Genomic DNA, 16,836 nt, shown 5'->3' on the forward strand with positions numbered 1-16,836 from the left:
ATATCATATGATCCCAGCTGCCTGTTCTGTCCCAGGATAAGCGGCTGGGATAAGCCCCCCCCCCTTTGTCATTATAGTCAAGAAAGGAGCAGCTCCTGACCTGAAAGATCACAGGGTCTGACATTTTATGGCCTACACAAATCAGTAAATGACCCTGGTCCAATTGGCTGGTAGATAAATTCCCCATCCCTGCCAAAAATTGCTTTTAAATGGGATTTCTGATTTGTGTCACTGGAGGAAAAGGGACAGAGTGCACTTGTAATGATTTGAATAATGATGTTCTGCTTCTGCCACTAAATACCTGTTTGTATTTCACTTGGAGAATTACTGTACAATCCAATACATGTCTATTAAGAGGGAAGCCTCAATGAGTTTGGCAAAGGTAACTGTGTATAGGATAGCAGCCTTAAAGGTCTTTAATGCAACTTCCCCTACATTTATTTATATTGCCTGTCTCTTCCATCACTTGTTTAAAAAGTTTTAAATAGCTGTTCCCTGATCTTGTGTCACAGAACATTACAAACACTATAATTCTGTGATTCGGTTTCATCCCATACGAGTCCCTGTACATTATAGTAGCCCCTGATTTGCCCAAACTGCTAGTTTTCAAATTATGTATGTATGTAAGCTGGCAGGCAAGAATCTTTTTCTTGATTTCCACTTTTGCAAGTTCCTACTTGCATGCATGGAAAACACTCTGAGGGCATTATGTTAGAGAGAGAAGCAGGGAGCAAAATTTAATTACAACTTTTTGGCTGTCCAGTCATTCTGAAGTAAAGCAGTACTATGGGACAACTAATATCTTCTGTTTAAATCAATGGGACTTTAAGTCCTTAATTTTGACTGGATGGGGTCCAGGATTTGCCAATCTGAATCCCCTCTAAAGGTTTGCCTTGGTATGGTAAACCCCCCCCCCCCCAATATTTTAAGGGGTTTGTGTTCTCAGTCACTACTTTGATGCTCTCACCTGGCAGCACAGATGCAATTTTCTTTACGGTCTTAAGTCTTAGACTCTAAAATGAAATTACTTTATAGAAGTTGAAATAACCTTTATTTAATTTAATTAATCAAAAATCTCCAGTAAGCACTTAAAAATGAATATTGAGTCTGAAGGAAATCTCTATCTGGTTTTACCTACCTGGTTTAAAGAAGGATAACAGGGACCAAGCGCTGAGATTCCTGAGGTGCAGGGCCTGGACTAGATGACCATGAGGTTCCCTTCCAGAACTACAGTTCTATGATTCTATGGACTACAGTTATTCAGTCTCATGCTCTATTTAGTGTGTGCAGCAACAGCCTTACATAACTGCTCACTACTCAGCATGTTTAACCACTGCTGGGTTTTCTGTATGTGTTGCCATGAAATAAAGTGGAAAATTCCATTCAATGCATTTCTGGAAGCTAAGTTACTCTTTGCCATTATGATGTCATCAAATGCCTCTGATGCGCACAATGTGGCTGTTAGCTTGTCAGAACTGTTGATCACGTTGGCAACAGTGATTTCCACTTTCTGCTCAGCATGTTCAGGCAGCATTCTTAATAATGATGGTAATGATAATAATACCACGGTGAGACTGAGCAACCTGCTCCGTCCCCGTTTGCAGATTGAGATTGTCTATAGAAGGGAGCTTCTTTTATCTGTGGAGGCTCTCTGCATAGTTTGCTGCCCTGGTTTCCCTGGTCTCGCAGGAGTCCCACACATATCAAAGGCTCCCAGCTTTGGACAGATGGCTTCCAACTCATGGAGGACAACAAAACCCCTTCATGTTCCTGTTTAAATAATCCCTGAACAGGGCTTTTGTGAATGGACCAAGGGGCCACCAAGGAGCTTTCTAGTTGAGTGGGGCTACGTACTGAGGTCTCCCTCATCACATTTCCTACTATACCATACTGGCAAACAGTCAATTTCTTTTGCAAAAATTCTGGCATCCTTAACATCTTGCTAGTTTTTATGATCCCTGTTTTTATTTATTTTTATTTCATTAGACTAATAAAATGATGCCATCATTCTTGAGAAATACCCATTATTTCCCCCCACTCCTACATAGCTCATACGTTTTGCTATTATTTTTTGATGAATGAGCTACATAGCTCATAGGTTTTGTTAATTTTTGTTTCAGTCACTCACTGTAGGAAGGCATTTTACTTAGCTTTCAATAATTTGCATAAAACATTCTCACTGATGCTGTCAAGTATACTACCAGTCAGAGGATAATCAGTCTGTGTTGAACATAAACATAAGAAACCTGTATCAGGAGTCACAGAATAGTGGTGGCCCCCAGTTGATCGAACACTCTCCTCGGGGGGGGGGGGGGGAGGCACGGCTGGTGCCACCTCTCTCTGTTTTTAGACACCAGGTAAAAACATTCTTATTCACCCAGGACATTGGAGCTCATTTTTCTGCTTAATTTTTTAGTAGGGTGGGGTGGAGTTAGATCTGGGTTTTATATATAGTATCCTTGTGTATTTTAGATTGTCTTATTCTTGATTTTTCTGCTTTTCAATATTTTTGTAAGTTGCTTTGAGTTTTACTTTTTGGAAGCAAGTGACTAATAAATATTAGTGACTAATAACAAAGTGACTAGTAAAAGAAACAAATGATGATAAAATGTCTTTGATGTGTATCATCATTAATTAACCAATTAAATGCCAAGTCCATTTTTCATTATTTCAGGAAGAACAGTTTGGAATGTATGCATTGTACAGCAAGAACAAGCCGCAGTCAGACGCTTTGCTTATAAGCCATGGAAATACCTTCTTTAAAGTAACTATCGCTTAATGTTTACTACATCTATGATTGTGTCTGAGTAGAATTTGTTGACCTTTGTGGTATTTTATCACCTAATGGTTATGTGTCCTCCTACTAATCCTACAGAATAAGCAGCAGGAATTGGGTGATAAAATGAACCTGGCTTCTTACTTGCTGAAACCCATCCAGAGAATGAGCAAGTATGCACTGCTTTTGAAGGATCTGATCAAGGAGTGTTCGGCAGCCCAGGAACAGGAGCTCAGCGCCCTCCGGGCTGCTGAAGAAATGGTCAAGTTTCAGCTTCGCCATGGAAATGATTTACTTGCCATGGATGCCATCAGAGGATGCGATGTGAGTCCAGCCACATTCCCACCCCTGAAATCCCTGTTGTGCAGTTCAGGAAACCTTAAATTTTGTAGCTTTAGTTGCCTGGTGCTGGCTGCATTATGAGGCAGGAAGTCCCCTGTTCAAATCACACCTCCAACCACTTAGGCCAGCCACTCTCAGCTCAGCATCTGCATATAATACTTGTCTACATTTACAAGATGGTTGTAAGAACACAAGAAGAGCCTGCTGGATCAGACCAGAGGCCCATCTGGTCCAGCATCCTGTTCTTACAGTGACCAACCAGATGCCAATGGGAAGCGCACAATCAAGACCTGAGTGCCACAGCCCTCTCCCCCTTTGCGATTGGCAGAAACTGCTATTCACAAGCCTCCTGCCTCTGACTGTGGAGGCAGAGCAGAGCCATTGTGGAGAGCAGCCATTCGTAGCCTTATCCTCCATAAATTTGTCTGCTACTCTTCAAATGCCATCGACATTGATAGCCATCGCTGCTTCTTGTGGGAGCAAATTTAATAGTTTTGACTGTGTGAATTTTTCCCCCTTTTCTCCGTCCTGAAGCTTCCAACATTCAGCTTTACTGGAAGTCCCCAGATTCTGTTATAAATAAGAAAGGAAGAAAAACCTTTCCCCTTTCTACTTTGTCCACAGCTGGGGTCAGCAGCTGGAAGTCCCCAGGCTAGAGCCCTGACTGCTGCTGATAACTATAACCCATATAGTTATTAGCTAAAAAGAAGGGGGGGGGGATGGCTACAGAACTTACTAACAGGTTGCTTTACAGCTTTAGAACTGTCTTACCGTCCCTCAGGATCATCTTGGAGGGCCTCCCACCCCCAAAACACCAGGAGCAGAAGAAGGTGTGTAAGATTACTGCCACCATGTATATGAAGGACCTTTGATTCTAGCTGGAAGGTGCTAAATATTATTTTTTAATTCATGTTAGGAGAACCCTAGCCCAAAGCGGCCCTCAGGCCTAAGGAAGTTGAACCAACCTCCTATCTGAAATCCCGTCTCCTGTGTTGTCTCTTCTTCTCTGATCAGGTCAATCTGAAAGAACAAGGACAGCTGAGGTGTCAAGATGAGTTTATTGTGTGCTGTGGGCGAAAGAAGTACTTGAGGCATGTTTTCCTTTTCGAAGACCTCATCTTGTTCAGTAAAACAAAAAAGATTGATGGGGGATATGACATTTACATGTACAAACAATCATTTAAGGTAACTGCATCCTTGTTGGGTGTGCTTTTCCTGCCTTGGGTGTGGTTTGATGGCATGTGATGCAGCTAAGCAGGTCTGGGTCCGGTCATTGCTTGAATGGGGTACCACCTTGAACCCCTCCAGGGAAAGGGGGAATATCAATGCAACAAACCACCTCTCATAGTGTTTTGTACTTGCTAGTGTGGGGAAGGGGCTAAATAGAAACAAACAAGGAAGTGATCTGGTATGTGCATTATTTAAGGCAGTCTCTAGCAGTCCAGTTAGTAAAATCCATTCAATACATTTTCACAAGCATGGCTGGTAGTTGCAGATATTGAGAATGGGCCACTCATGGATATAGTGTTGGGTATAGTGTTGCCATATATCCAGAATCTCCTGGACACAGCTGGAATACTGGAGTCAGAAGCAGTGTCCAGGCGAAAATCGCTAAAAATCCGGACATATGGCAACCCATGTCCGCAGTGGGCAGTGTCGTTTTTGGTGATTTCCCCTAAAATAGCTCAAAACCTTTACTTTTGCGATTTTGCCAAAAAGTTCAAAAACTCTGGGCAAACCTTTGGCAAATAAAAAATGGCAACCCTATATATTGGGCCAGTCAGAACTTCTCAGCCTGCCCTAGCTTGCAAATGAAATCATATACATATGCCCTGAGACCCTTGAGAAAGAGTGGGACAAAAACATAATCATTGAATTAATGTGCTCATTACTTGCAACTTTAATCCAGGTTTTGAGAACCATGCTTCTGTGACTGAAAATCCACACTGATACAGTTTTCTAGCCACTATGCCCTCATCCATATACACTTCTTCATTTGGCAGGACTAATAAATTTTCATGCTCTTAAAAAGTGTTCCTCATGTTTCTTTCTCACAGTTATTTATTTATTTATATTTATATTTTATTTTTAATTTTAGACAGCTGAGATTGGAATGACAGAGAATGTTGGAGATAGTGGCCTCAGATTTGAAATCTGGTTTCGAAGGAGAAGAAAATCTCAGGACACTTACATCCTTCAAGCAAATTCAGTAGAAACTAAGATTGGATGGACAAATCTCATAGGAAAGATTCTTTGGAGACAAGCCTTGAGAAACCGAGGTGTGCCTGCCAAAATAGTCTGCCCTTTGCCTATAGCTGCCCTTTATGCCTGAAACTCTTTCCTAGAACAACCAGTGTGATGCCCCCGCAAATCCCTTCAAAGCCATCCTTCAAAAGTCAACTCTTGTCTGACCCCTGTGTCATAACCCTTCAGTCCCCACCCCAAACCCAAATGAAGTGTTGGTACATTTAATTTCATTTGTGCATTAAAACCTCAGGGGTTGGGGATGTGGAGCTATATTTTTCCTTAGGTTACTCTGCAAGTCACTATGTACACTCTCTGAATACATAGCAAAAGCAGCATTACGCAAGAGGTGAGCAGGTGGGAGAAATTGTCGGCCTTCCTCCTTCAGAACTACCCCATCACCACCCATGTGCATATGTTTCCCGTCTTTGTTGGATCTCTGCCTCAGATCCAGTAAGGTTATGTAATGGCATTTCATATCTAAACTATTTTAATATACATTATGGTATTGGTCTACTAGAGCAAGCATGGGGACCTAGGAATGGTCAGGTGACAATGGCATTTGTGGTTTTCTTGTGGCAGAATTTGAAGCACTCTTGGCACACAATCTTACATTTTCTGTTAAAAAAGCAAAAAAAAAAGTCTCTGTCATATATTATTTTGTACAAAGAGCTCAACAGTTTTCACACATGGAACAGTGTAACATTTACATCCTTCCCCTTTAATTTGCATTGTTTGTATTATTAGAGTCGTTTTCCTTCGCACTCGTTTTGGGTTTTCTTAGTATAAAATACTTTCAAACATGTATAAGGAATTATTTCCTAACTGTTTCTCTCATGTTTTTGGATGGTTGCTTTTAGAACTCCGAATGCAAGAAATGGTGTCAATGGGCATAGGAAACAAACCATTCATGGACATCAAGCCCAGTGACGCAGCTATAAGTGATCGAGCAATAGACTATATAATGAAACGAGCAGGTACAGTTTGATGCTTTCCCTCACTTCTTTGGCAACTCTTTTAAATTTCTTGTCCACTTCTTACAAAAATTATTTTATTGGATCCCCACCCCCATGGAAAAAATGTACAGCTAGTTTTGCAAGTTCTGTTCCTCAATAGCAACATCACCTTGCCGCAAGGCAAATGAATTTTGAAATTGAGGGGACCCTCAGATTTTTGAAAAGCAAAATTCCCACTAAGACACTCCCAAGCCTTTAGGCTCTTCAACCAGAGTCAGAGCAGAAAAAAGATCGCTTTCTGTGAATATTCTTCCTCCTCTCTTCTCAGGTAGACCATCAGCTTGCCTTGGTCTCACATAACAAGCCTTTAAATTCTCAAGTGATAATTCACTACTTAGGGTGTTTTCAAATGGAAAAGATGGTGACTCTATAAATAAATGTGCCATGAAACTGCCCTTCAGAATTGGCTTCGTCCCAGCCTCATGTGCATCCATGATCCAGGAGACATCTTGCGGCACACAATTTGAGAAGATGTGTAGCACGTTAACATTCTCCACAGTAGACCAATTCCATGGTGATTTTGGTCCTGTAAAAACACAGAAGGAAGAAGTATTTTCAAACATTCCAAATGCAGCCTCTCTGTGGAGTGAGAGAGGCTTAGCTAGGCTGTGCCAATTCTGGGATCCTTGGAAACACTCTGAAATATAAATATGCTTTATATCAAGCCAGGCCATTGGTCCATCTAGCCTAGTGATTGTAGACGCTTATTGGCAGTGCTCCAGGGTATCAGGGTAGGTCCTTAGAGTTATAGAAGAGTCTTTCAACAGGACATGCCAGGGATTGAACTTGGATATTTTGCACTTGAAGGAATTGCTCTACCCCACCACCACCACCTCCCTGAGCTATGGCTCTTCTCTACAACTTTTCTAGATGTAACTTTTTACTGTATATACTTGGCTCTTTATGGGTCTTGAGAGATATATTTTTCTTTGTTTTGCCAGAGTCAAGGAGCCGTGCCTCAATAGCTGTTTCTTCATTTGACCACTCTACGCCGTTTAAGAGGCCCCACTCCACCATCTCCAACAGCAGCACATCTTCCTCGAGCAGCCAGTCCTCATCTTCCATCCTGGGCTCGCTAAATCTGCACATATATTCCGCCCCGTCTCACCCAGGCTTGGTGGGACCTCCTTTTTACCACTGGTCGTACGATGTCAGAGCCTGCATTGAGGAAGATGAGCTGGAACAGGACATTGGGAGCCAGCCCTCAATGAGTGAGTGCATTGCAATACCAGAATTAGGGAAGGCCAATCATTTATTTATATTTCATTAAAGTTATATACTGCTTGATTGTAGGAAAAAACCCTCAAAGCACTTTACAAAAAAAGATGAAACAAAAAATTATCACTAAAAAATACAACCATGATTTAAATATACAAAAAAAAGTTAAAATCCTGGTAGAATATATTAAAACAAATTAAAATTTATACAAACTTTCTAGATACCTGCATAGAATTAGACTTGTCTAAATAAGAATGTCTTCAGCAGGTGCTAAAAAGCATTCAGTCAAGGTGCCTTGGAATCTGGCTGGTCTCCTTGCAGTTTCCTGCTTTGACCAAAGCAAAGTGATGGTGTCCAGGCTCAGTTCCTGCCTGGCGTTCCTCAGGTCAACAGTTCAAGACTCGCACAGACTTGCATCCTGACAATGCCGACATATATTTCATTAGTCAAATGTTTGTGTACAGGCTAAAAGTACCTTGTATGGTGTGCAGCTGCCACAGTTTACAAAGACCCATAATCTTGAAAACATCACAGATTGTAAGTTTACTTACTTTCAGTTGTGCTGGTGGAATTCCTGTTGAACAATAGGCTGGCAGCAGCCTCTAATGTCAATGGTCTCTTCCTTCCTACTTCCTGTAGTTACAGAGAGTTCAGAGTCATCCCAGTGCACGTCCGGTGAAAGCTCAAGTGGTTTCAGCTGTTCTGCCCAGGCTGGATTCTCCCCACTTCTCGCAGAGACATTTCTCGATGAAGGCACTTCAAGCCCTGGTTCCAAGCCTGCATCACAATGCACATCTCCTGCCCTCTCAGAGAAGAACCTCAGATCAAAGCCCAGCAGTCAGTATGTCCCTGCTGTGAGTGTTTTCCTTCATTAAGTGTAAATACATAAAAATGAGAGTGAGGATGTTTTACCAGCATCACTCAGTTGCCACTTATGGCATTAAGGGTAGGAAATATTCCTTACCTTTCCAACTTCATTGGTGCTGGAGGGCTCACCAGGTTAAATGCCAACATCAGCTGTAGAAATCCCACACTATGGCTCAATCAAGACATCACATCCACTTTCTCACCATGGTTTGAACTTCCAAACATATAATAAGCAAACCAGCACTTAGAGCAGTTTGTCCAATTTAGTTTTCCATCTGCTGAGTGCTCCTTTTTCTGTACTTCAGGGATTGCTGAACTAGACGCAGGGATGTCCAACCAGTAGATTGTGATCTACCAGTAGATCCCTGGCTGATCCAAATAGATTGTGGGATCCTTATCGTGTACGAAAACAATCCCCCTCTCTCTCCATCCTCAAAAAATTGCTTTTGGGAGATTCTCTTGCAGCATTATGTCCAGATATTGAATGGCTGTACTGTATAGCACACATGCCCCATATAGCGTAATAGTAATGTATTGGTGTTTATGTTTTGTTATGAAAATCATAACCCATGGGGAAGAGGGCACAATCCACATGAAATTATACTGCTTTTGCGACCCACCTTAGATCAGGCTGTGACCTGGTACATCGTGGCCCACCAGTTGAAGACCAGAGCCCTAGAGTGCTGACATTGTGTGCACTTGGAAACTGAGACATAGCAGATGGCAGATTGCATTGTGCTGGTGGTCCACAGCAGAGCCATTCCATCATGCATGCGTCTTCCGAAGTCATTCCCACTACGTTCAGTGAGACTTTCCCCTTGGAAATAGCCCATAGGCCTTCAGCCTCAGTGCCCCTGTCTCACTCATCCACACAGCGGAGTTAGTGATGGGCGATGTCATTAACCAGGCCTCTTCTGCAGAGAAGAAACAGCGTGACAAAGGCCTTGGCTATATAGGATTAGATTTTCAAAGAATTCTACATTTTAACAGATGGTACATTAGTCATACTGAGCGCCGCCCCGACCCTTGTGCTCATGCATGGAGAGCAGGGGGTGAAGTCTTTGCAGACATAAATGGGTCTTAGGGCCAAGCAGACATGCTACTGGCATCCAAATCCATGTGTGCAATTCTACACCACAAACAGGTTCAGTTGGGCCTATTGTTTAGACAATTAGGATTAAAAAGATTTTACAAAGTGTTAATTTTGTAAATTAATTTTGTAATATTGCAGATTATTCCAAATTAATTTCATCTGAGCAATCGTATACAATTTTTGCAGCCAAACTTTTAGAAACAAATATTTGTTCTTTTCACTGCTTCTGAATAATAATAAAAAATCAAACTTTTGTCATTCTCCAGGATGATTTGGTGCAGAATCCATAATACGGATTTCTAAAACTTGAACCTCGCAGAACCTGCAGCTCTGAGTCCAGGTTGCATTATTCTGAAGGGGAAAAAATGTATCCTTGTTTGTATTAGGAAGTTTGGTTTTGATTCCCCTCCTTTACTTTTGACCTCTTTTTTTGTATATAGCTGGTGAGATTTAGTTGTTACTATATTTTTCGAAATCCTGTAAATGCAGAAAGTATTTTGTGTAAAAAATGTACAAATTGTGGCTGGATTTGTTTGTAAATATTAATTTTATTGTTCTGCATTATTAATTGCTCATTTTCATGGCAGACTCTTAAAAACTTTTAGTAGCATACAGCCCAGGTTTAAAAGCAAGTGTGGTTAGAATATTGAAATATTTCTGATAGTAAGAATAGAAATAAGTTTCTGTAGCTCTTTACGGTAGAGATTCTCAGACATTTTCAGAGCAAATTCCAGGCTGAGAAAATAACTTTAACAAGTCCAATAGCACAAGTTTTCTAACTGTCCAAACACCTTCAGCCTAGTTGGATATTAAGCTGCAGGCAACCACAAACACATTTTGACAAAGATCAGCACTTGTGCTTTGAAAACACAGAAACACGGGAAATACAAATTTAATTTTCACAGTTTATATCGGGTGCAGAAAACAGCTATGCTTGGTGCAGAATTTTGAAGTTTTCTAACACAAAAGTGCATAGAACTGGATGAAGATAAGTAAAAAAAATTGTATGTGAGTAACAGAGTCACTGTGAAAGCACCCTCACAATATTCAGTATATACAAACTTACTTTGTCCCCTCTGGGGCCAACTTCACCCTGAGGGTAGAAGGCTTCTGCAAGTTTGCAGCAATAGCTAGCTGTGAAAGGTGCCAATTGACCCATGTGTTTAAAGTTAAAATATCCCTTTCTCAACCCCTGAAGCAGTTTTGGACTATGCCGAGAATGTTTCCATCTTTCAATAAGGTGAATGAATAAATAGATAAAAATTCACACGGCACTTAGCAAACACGCACACATATATTGTTACACACCTCCCTAATCTCCAAGTGGTGCAAGATTCCAGGGGTCAAGGCGCTTACCCAGGGTTTGTATTTCCTTTGGAAATGAGGCACAGTGGAGACTGTGGTGTCTTTAGGATATTGGGTTTCATTGACACATATATTCAGCCTGAGCCCAGGATGAAGGGGTTCCATTTAACAGACTGACCCCCCCCCTTGATCACACCACAGCCAACTGAAAACCTAAAACTTCCTCCTAAAAAAACCACTGGCATTGTCTTCCAACGAACAAACTCAGGGCGGGACTCCACCCACCTCTTGTCTTGCTGATGGCCCAGCTCCCTGTCGTCTTTGTTCTCTGTTAACGGCCCATCTCTCAAGTGATCTCCTCAACAGGGGAAGCTGAGTCCAGCTTTTAAGTGACTTCCAGTATAACTCTTCAAACATTGAGTGATTTCTAACACACACTAAAACTAGGAAGCATGGGTGCCTTGATCACACAAACTCTGACACCCGAACTCATCACACTGCTCGCTCCACTTGCCAATCCCCACCCGTCTTGCACTCCTCTCCCCACCCCTGGCCATCCCCTCCCTTTGCACTTGACCATACCGCTCACCCACTCTGCCTCCCACTCCTCGCTCACTCAGCTGCCCAGCTCAACCCAAACACCTGCTCCCTTCCCTCACAGCTAATCTAATGTTTAACAGAAGGATGGGCACTTTAGAAAGCACTTTGCCAGACCAATATCTGAAGTGCTTCCCACCTTTCTTTAAACATTGCCCCAGTCACATTTAATGGAGGAATATCTTAGGCAGTGGGGTGCCAAACCCACTCTCTAAAGCCCCCCCCCCAAACAAATGTCACTGGAGTTTCTTCCTTGGCAGCTCACCTGGGTTGCCTGCTATCTGCCTGCCTGCCTGCTATTCTGTTGTCACACTGCAGTTGGCATGGCTGCCTGGTTGCCAGGCAAATTGCATCATGATGACAAATTTTCTTACAGAACTATAGTATAGAGCAGGGGTTCCCAATTAGGGGCCCAGGGACCTGTGAGGGTCTGCGGAACGCAATCAGGGGGTCCATGGCACCATCCCTTGCCTCCCCCCAAATATTTTGTCATTTTTGCATGGTAATATCACAAATTTTATGGTCTGTTTTAGCACTATGCAACTTTTCAATATATTGTCCAAAATCATTTTTGAAATCACACCATGAGATACACAGCATTATATCACTCCTTGCGTGAGGATAACACTGCTGATCTGAGCTGCCTTCCCTCACGCTAACGGAGACCAGGGCAGCTGATCGCCCTCACTTCAAGGCCCTGTGGCACTACGTTCCCCTGGCACGGAGGTGGAGCAGCTTTTCTCAGTCAGCAGGAAAGCAACAACAGCCACTGTGGACGTGCATCTTTGCTGGCTGCCCCACTGATGAAGGCTTGATGTACACCCCTCAGACCCCCTCAAGCCATGCAGTGGAGGTGACTTTGCTTCTCCCTCCCCCCCCCCCACATCCGATCTCTGTGACTGGTCCTTTCCTCATCCCCATACCTGATCTCCAACTTCAGACATTGTTATAAATCGGGATATTACGATGTTTAGCTGCTGATGTATCATGATGTTGAAAACAAGATATCACTCAGCCCTAGTCTTTTTTTTAGCATACCTAAAATCCTTTGCTTATTGGGGCTACCCCACATGTTGTTCAAAAATTGCTTTGCAGAGGCAACTACCATAGAGTAATCAAAATTTTCAAAAGCAGGGGGTCTGTGGCTTGGCTTTTTAAAAATGGGGGTCCTCAGTAATTAGCTAATTGGGAACCACTGGTTTAGAGAGAAAGGTGAGCGGAAGAGCAAGACTAATGGCTGACCCAGCGTATGATCCAAAAGAAATGTACATCTCACAACTTACAAACCCAGGAAGAATCTCCAGTGACTTCGCTTTATATATTTCGTGTGTCTTCACTCTTTCATTTGAGGTGGTCTTCCTGCACTGACCAAGTTACTTGCCCCGCTATATGCAGGGAGCAGAATTTCAGAGCTGAGCCTCCCATGGCTTGTTCATTTAAAATATATATATATAAGTTTTCATCTATACACTCATACCATTTTCCATTCACCCATGGCTTGACCACATTGCTCTGGCCTTCAGGAGTGTGGTCATCTGTTTCCCTGCCCCATCAGAGGGCACACAAACTGTGTTGAAGGACTTGAACCTCTCCTAGAGAGTGTCTGCCCCCCTTAGACCCCTTTAGGGAACACCCACATACTTTGAGAACAGAATTTATGTCAAACTAAATAAAAAAGTATAAGTATTGTTCATATGCTCTTCAAGTAGTTTTATTTTTGTTAGTCAAACATTGCCATGTATGATATATTTTAAAAGATGGAAGAATAAATAAAACATTTGTATTATCCTTTACTGATTTAGTACATGCTCCTTTTTTCTTTTCTTTTTTAAACAACATTTCTGTGTCACTAATTCATAAAATTTGTACCTTGTGTAGAAGGATGTTTTTTAAATAGGCAAATTCAAGGAGGCTCTGTCCCTGATATCTCAGTGGCACCTCTGGGTAGGGTTCCCATACGTCTGGAATTTCCCGGACATAGCTGGAATTTGGCCGTTGGAAACTGGGTGGAAATTGCTGAATTGTCCAGGAAAATCGGGAAATATGGCAGCCCATGTTGGTAGTGTAAGTTTTGGTGAATTTCCTTTAAAATAGCTTGAAACACACCCCCCCCTTTTGGGGATCTTGCAAGGAAAGCTCAACAACTTTGGGCAGAAGTTTAAAAAAGATCAACAAAAAAACTTGTGTCTGGCAACTCTACCTCTGGGGACCTTCAGTATAATAACTGCTGAGATTGACCTGGGGGGAGGGGTGTTCCCTTCATTCCTTACTTGCGGGTTTCTCTGGAGCCGCTGGCTGGCTTCCTGTCAAGGAATGCCAGATTTTTCATAATTTACTCAATCAATAATAGGGAGTCTCAAGAATCATTCTTCAAATATCAAGGGTCTTGGAAACCAGGTAGAATAGAATATCATTTATTACGGCCATAGGCCCATACAGGTAAAAACAACACATAAATAACAGCTTGTGCCGTAAGGAGAAAAAAAAAGCAATCGCTAAAACACTACTATAACAATAAAATACTATAAAATGGAAAGGCATACTACGCCTTAATTAGCTTGTAGAGCTCCTTGGCGTCGCTTTTGGGAAAGGACAGCAACTAGGAACCTAGCCACCTTCAGGGTCGTGTGGGTATCCTTGTCCTGCAAGATTTGGGCAAGGTGGAATTTTGGTGGGGTACCCTCTAGTTTCTGTATGATTGATCCCAACAAATTTGCCCGTAGCACATTAAACAAGGGGCAAGTGAACATAATGTGCTGGAGCGACTCCGGCGCCACCTTATCACATTCGCACACGGCGGGGGCTTGGCCCTTTGAGAACCTATGTCTCAGGACATTGGAGGGAAAAACGTTAAACCTCGCTTTGGTGAAGGCCAGTCTATGTGCAGCAGTCGAAAGGGAGGAGAGGAAACCAGGTATATAGGAGAAGGGTTTTACATAGGATAAAGCAAGCATGCCCATATTTTATATCTTTATGCACCATACAAATAAGAATGAAAAATTGTTGAAACTGTAAACAGCCAGTGGTACATCTAAGTCATGAGGAGTAGCTATTACCGCAGGAAAGCTATCCAATATTTCTTTTCTTTTTTAAATTCTAAACAATTCAGAAGAAAGTTTGTTTTTATTACAGGCACATTGGAAAAGAAGATAATCATTTTAGGATCACTACAGTCCTAATATTGGGTGTTGGCAATTGGGCAAAGGGGACACACATATACACCGAATATAATCCTAAGATTTCATTTTTTGGTAATAGTAACTTTCCAGCTTTTGCAGAACCCGCAATACAAGGAATAATGTGCAGGTCCTCTCTCCACTTTTATATTGTCACTGGAACCTTGTGAATCACAAACCAGCCCTGCAGTCTCTCCTAGAATGCCCATTATGGGCCACCCTTTATTTGAATAGCACTACAGACAGAGGGACCTGCATATAGAAGCAAAGCCATTTAAAGGCGCATGAGCACCACTGGAAGCCTCCGTAAGTTGTCAACAGATTCAGGAAGTGCTGCATTGTGCTTCCAATCTGATAGTTGCCCTGAAAACAAGCTGATCCATTACAAGCTTTGAAAACTTGATTTTGGAATCCTCCCATATATCTAAAGTAGGGGTGGGGATGGCCAGATCTTTTCATCCCCCCAAGGGCTGCCCTGCCGACCTGGTGTCATCATGATAAGTGACAACTTTCAGCACCAATCACATTCTTAAGGCTTAGTGTCAGGCACCTACAATATGTTATTGGCTGGGATGTCCAGGGAGCCATATGTAATGAAAAAAGATCTGGGAAAAGATGTGGGCTTCCACGAGTACAGATAACAAGAATGTACATGTTGGAAATGTAAAGAAAAGGAAGGGACCTTTTACCATATGCGGTGGAAATGCATAGAAATTTTAAAATTCTGGGAAATGATGTATAAAGAATTGAAGAAAATGTTCAAAATGACATTTGTAAAAAAACCAGAAGCATTTTTGTTAGGGATTGTAGAACAAGACCTACCAAGGAAAATAAAGAACTTATTTATGTATTCTGCAACAGCGGCAAGAGTCTTGATAGCACAAGGATGGAAGAATGAGGAAACCCCGACAAAAGAACAGTGGCAAGAGAAATTGATGAACTATGCAGAACTGGCAAAACTGACCTACAAATTGCGAGATAAGGACAACTATGACTTTAAAGAAGAATGGGAACGTTTTACAAATTATTTAAAAAGACAACAAAATTAACTGGACTCCTTGGCAGGTTTTGAATAAACATACACAAATTTATTGAGGGTTAATATAGTAGATATTAATATAGTAGATATTTAGGGACGCGGGTGGCGCTGTGGGTAAAACCTCAGCGCCTAGGACTTGCCGATCGCATGGTCGGTGGTTCGAATCCCCGCGGCGGGGTGCGCTCCCGTTGCTCGGTCCCAGCGCCTGCCAACCTAGCAGTTCGAAAGCACTCTTAAGTGCAAGTAGATAAATAGGGACCGCTTACCAGCGGGAAGGTAAACGGCGTTCCGTGTGCTGCGCTGGCTCGCCAGAGCAGCTTTGTCACGCTGGCCATGTGACCCGGAAGTGTCTGCGGACAGCGCTGGCTCCCGGCCTCTAGAGTGAGATGAGCGCACAACCCTAGAGTCTGTCAAGACTGGCCCATATGGGCAGGGGTACCTTTACCTTTACCTAATATAGTAGATAGATAATAAAAGGATATATACAATTTTACAGTATGCAGAGGATAATGTGAGTTGAGAAATCAGAGAGAGGAGCTGAGGGAAGTCTCAGGCGGAGGGAGGGAGTGATTTTGGGGGAGGGGAAAGGGGGAAAATAATGAAGATGATCTGTTTTGATAATTTGTTATGTTGAAATTGTTAATAATAAATATATATATATGAGAATGATGTGGGCTTCTACGTTGTCAAGAGAAAATGCATTAAATTTTACAGATGGTTCTTATCAACATCAAGGTCACACTATATTTGTTAAAATAATTCACCTTCTGGATTGGATGCAGGAGCAGAGGGTCATATTCCCACATATGGTGGGAGTCATAGGAGCCAACTCCTGGGGGCCAAGGGGTCTTCAGCACCCCAATAAAATATTTGAGGGGACTGCCTCCCCCTAAAGTTGATGGGGATTGCCATTTGAATGGTGTGCGTGCAACACATGTGATTGACTATGTGGGGCAAGGTTTACCTGCCCCCCTCCCGATATTTTATTCAAGTTGGCACCCCTGGTGGGAGTGTACAATAGTGAATTATTTTGGGGAGCTAACACAAGTGTCACTAGATCCTCTGCTGAGGTGGCTAAGCATTTTTGATGATCAGAATACAGGCATTTTATTTATATAAATATCTGTTTGTCTTCTTAGGGCCAAGCTACACACAAACACACA

At 42.2% G+C, this 16,836-nt stretch overlaps 1 protein-coding gene across 9 annotated transcripts in view; it reads left to right on the top strand.

Moving 5' to 3' along the window:
* The window catches only part of PLEKHG4B (pleckstrin homology and RhoGEF domain containing G4B), a 94,815-nt gene extending 81,564 nt beyond the window's left edge, over window positions 1-13,251 (top strand). For 8 of the 9 annotated variants that reach the window (XM_083582351.1, XM_083582349.1, XM_083582348.1 and 5 more), the window contains 8 exons: window positions 2,675-2,764; window positions 2,876-3,100; window positions 4,133-4,303; window positions 5,217-5,397; window positions 6,223-6,339; window positions 7,320-7,589; window positions 8,236-8,450; window positions 9,823-13,251. In XM_083582351.1, coding sequence (XP_083438477.1) covers window positions 2,675-2,764; window positions 2,876-3,100; window positions 4,133-4,303; window positions 5,217-5,397; window positions 6,223-6,339; window positions 7,320-7,589; window positions 8,236-8,450; window positions 9,823-9,846 — 1,293 coding nt within the window. In that variant the 3' untranslated portion in view covers window positions 9,847-13,251. Of the gene's footprint in view, window positions 1-2,674; window positions 2,765-2,875; window positions 3,101-4,132; window positions 4,304-5,216; window positions 5,398-6,222; window positions 6,340-7,319; window positions 7,590-8,235; window positions 8,451-9,822 lie in introns of those variants that run through there. The other variant, XM_083582353.1, reaches the window with a different exon arrangement.
* Window positions 13,252-16,836: the final 3,585 nt, after the last annotated feature.

The sequence above is a fragment of the Podarcis filfolensis genome, assembly GCF_964270895.1.
Source record: "Podarcis filfolensis genome assembly, chromosome: 13".
In the NCBI taxonomy this organism is placed as follows: Eukaryota; Metazoa; Chordata; class Lepidosauria; order Squamata; family Lacertidae; genus Podarcis; species Podarcis filfolensis.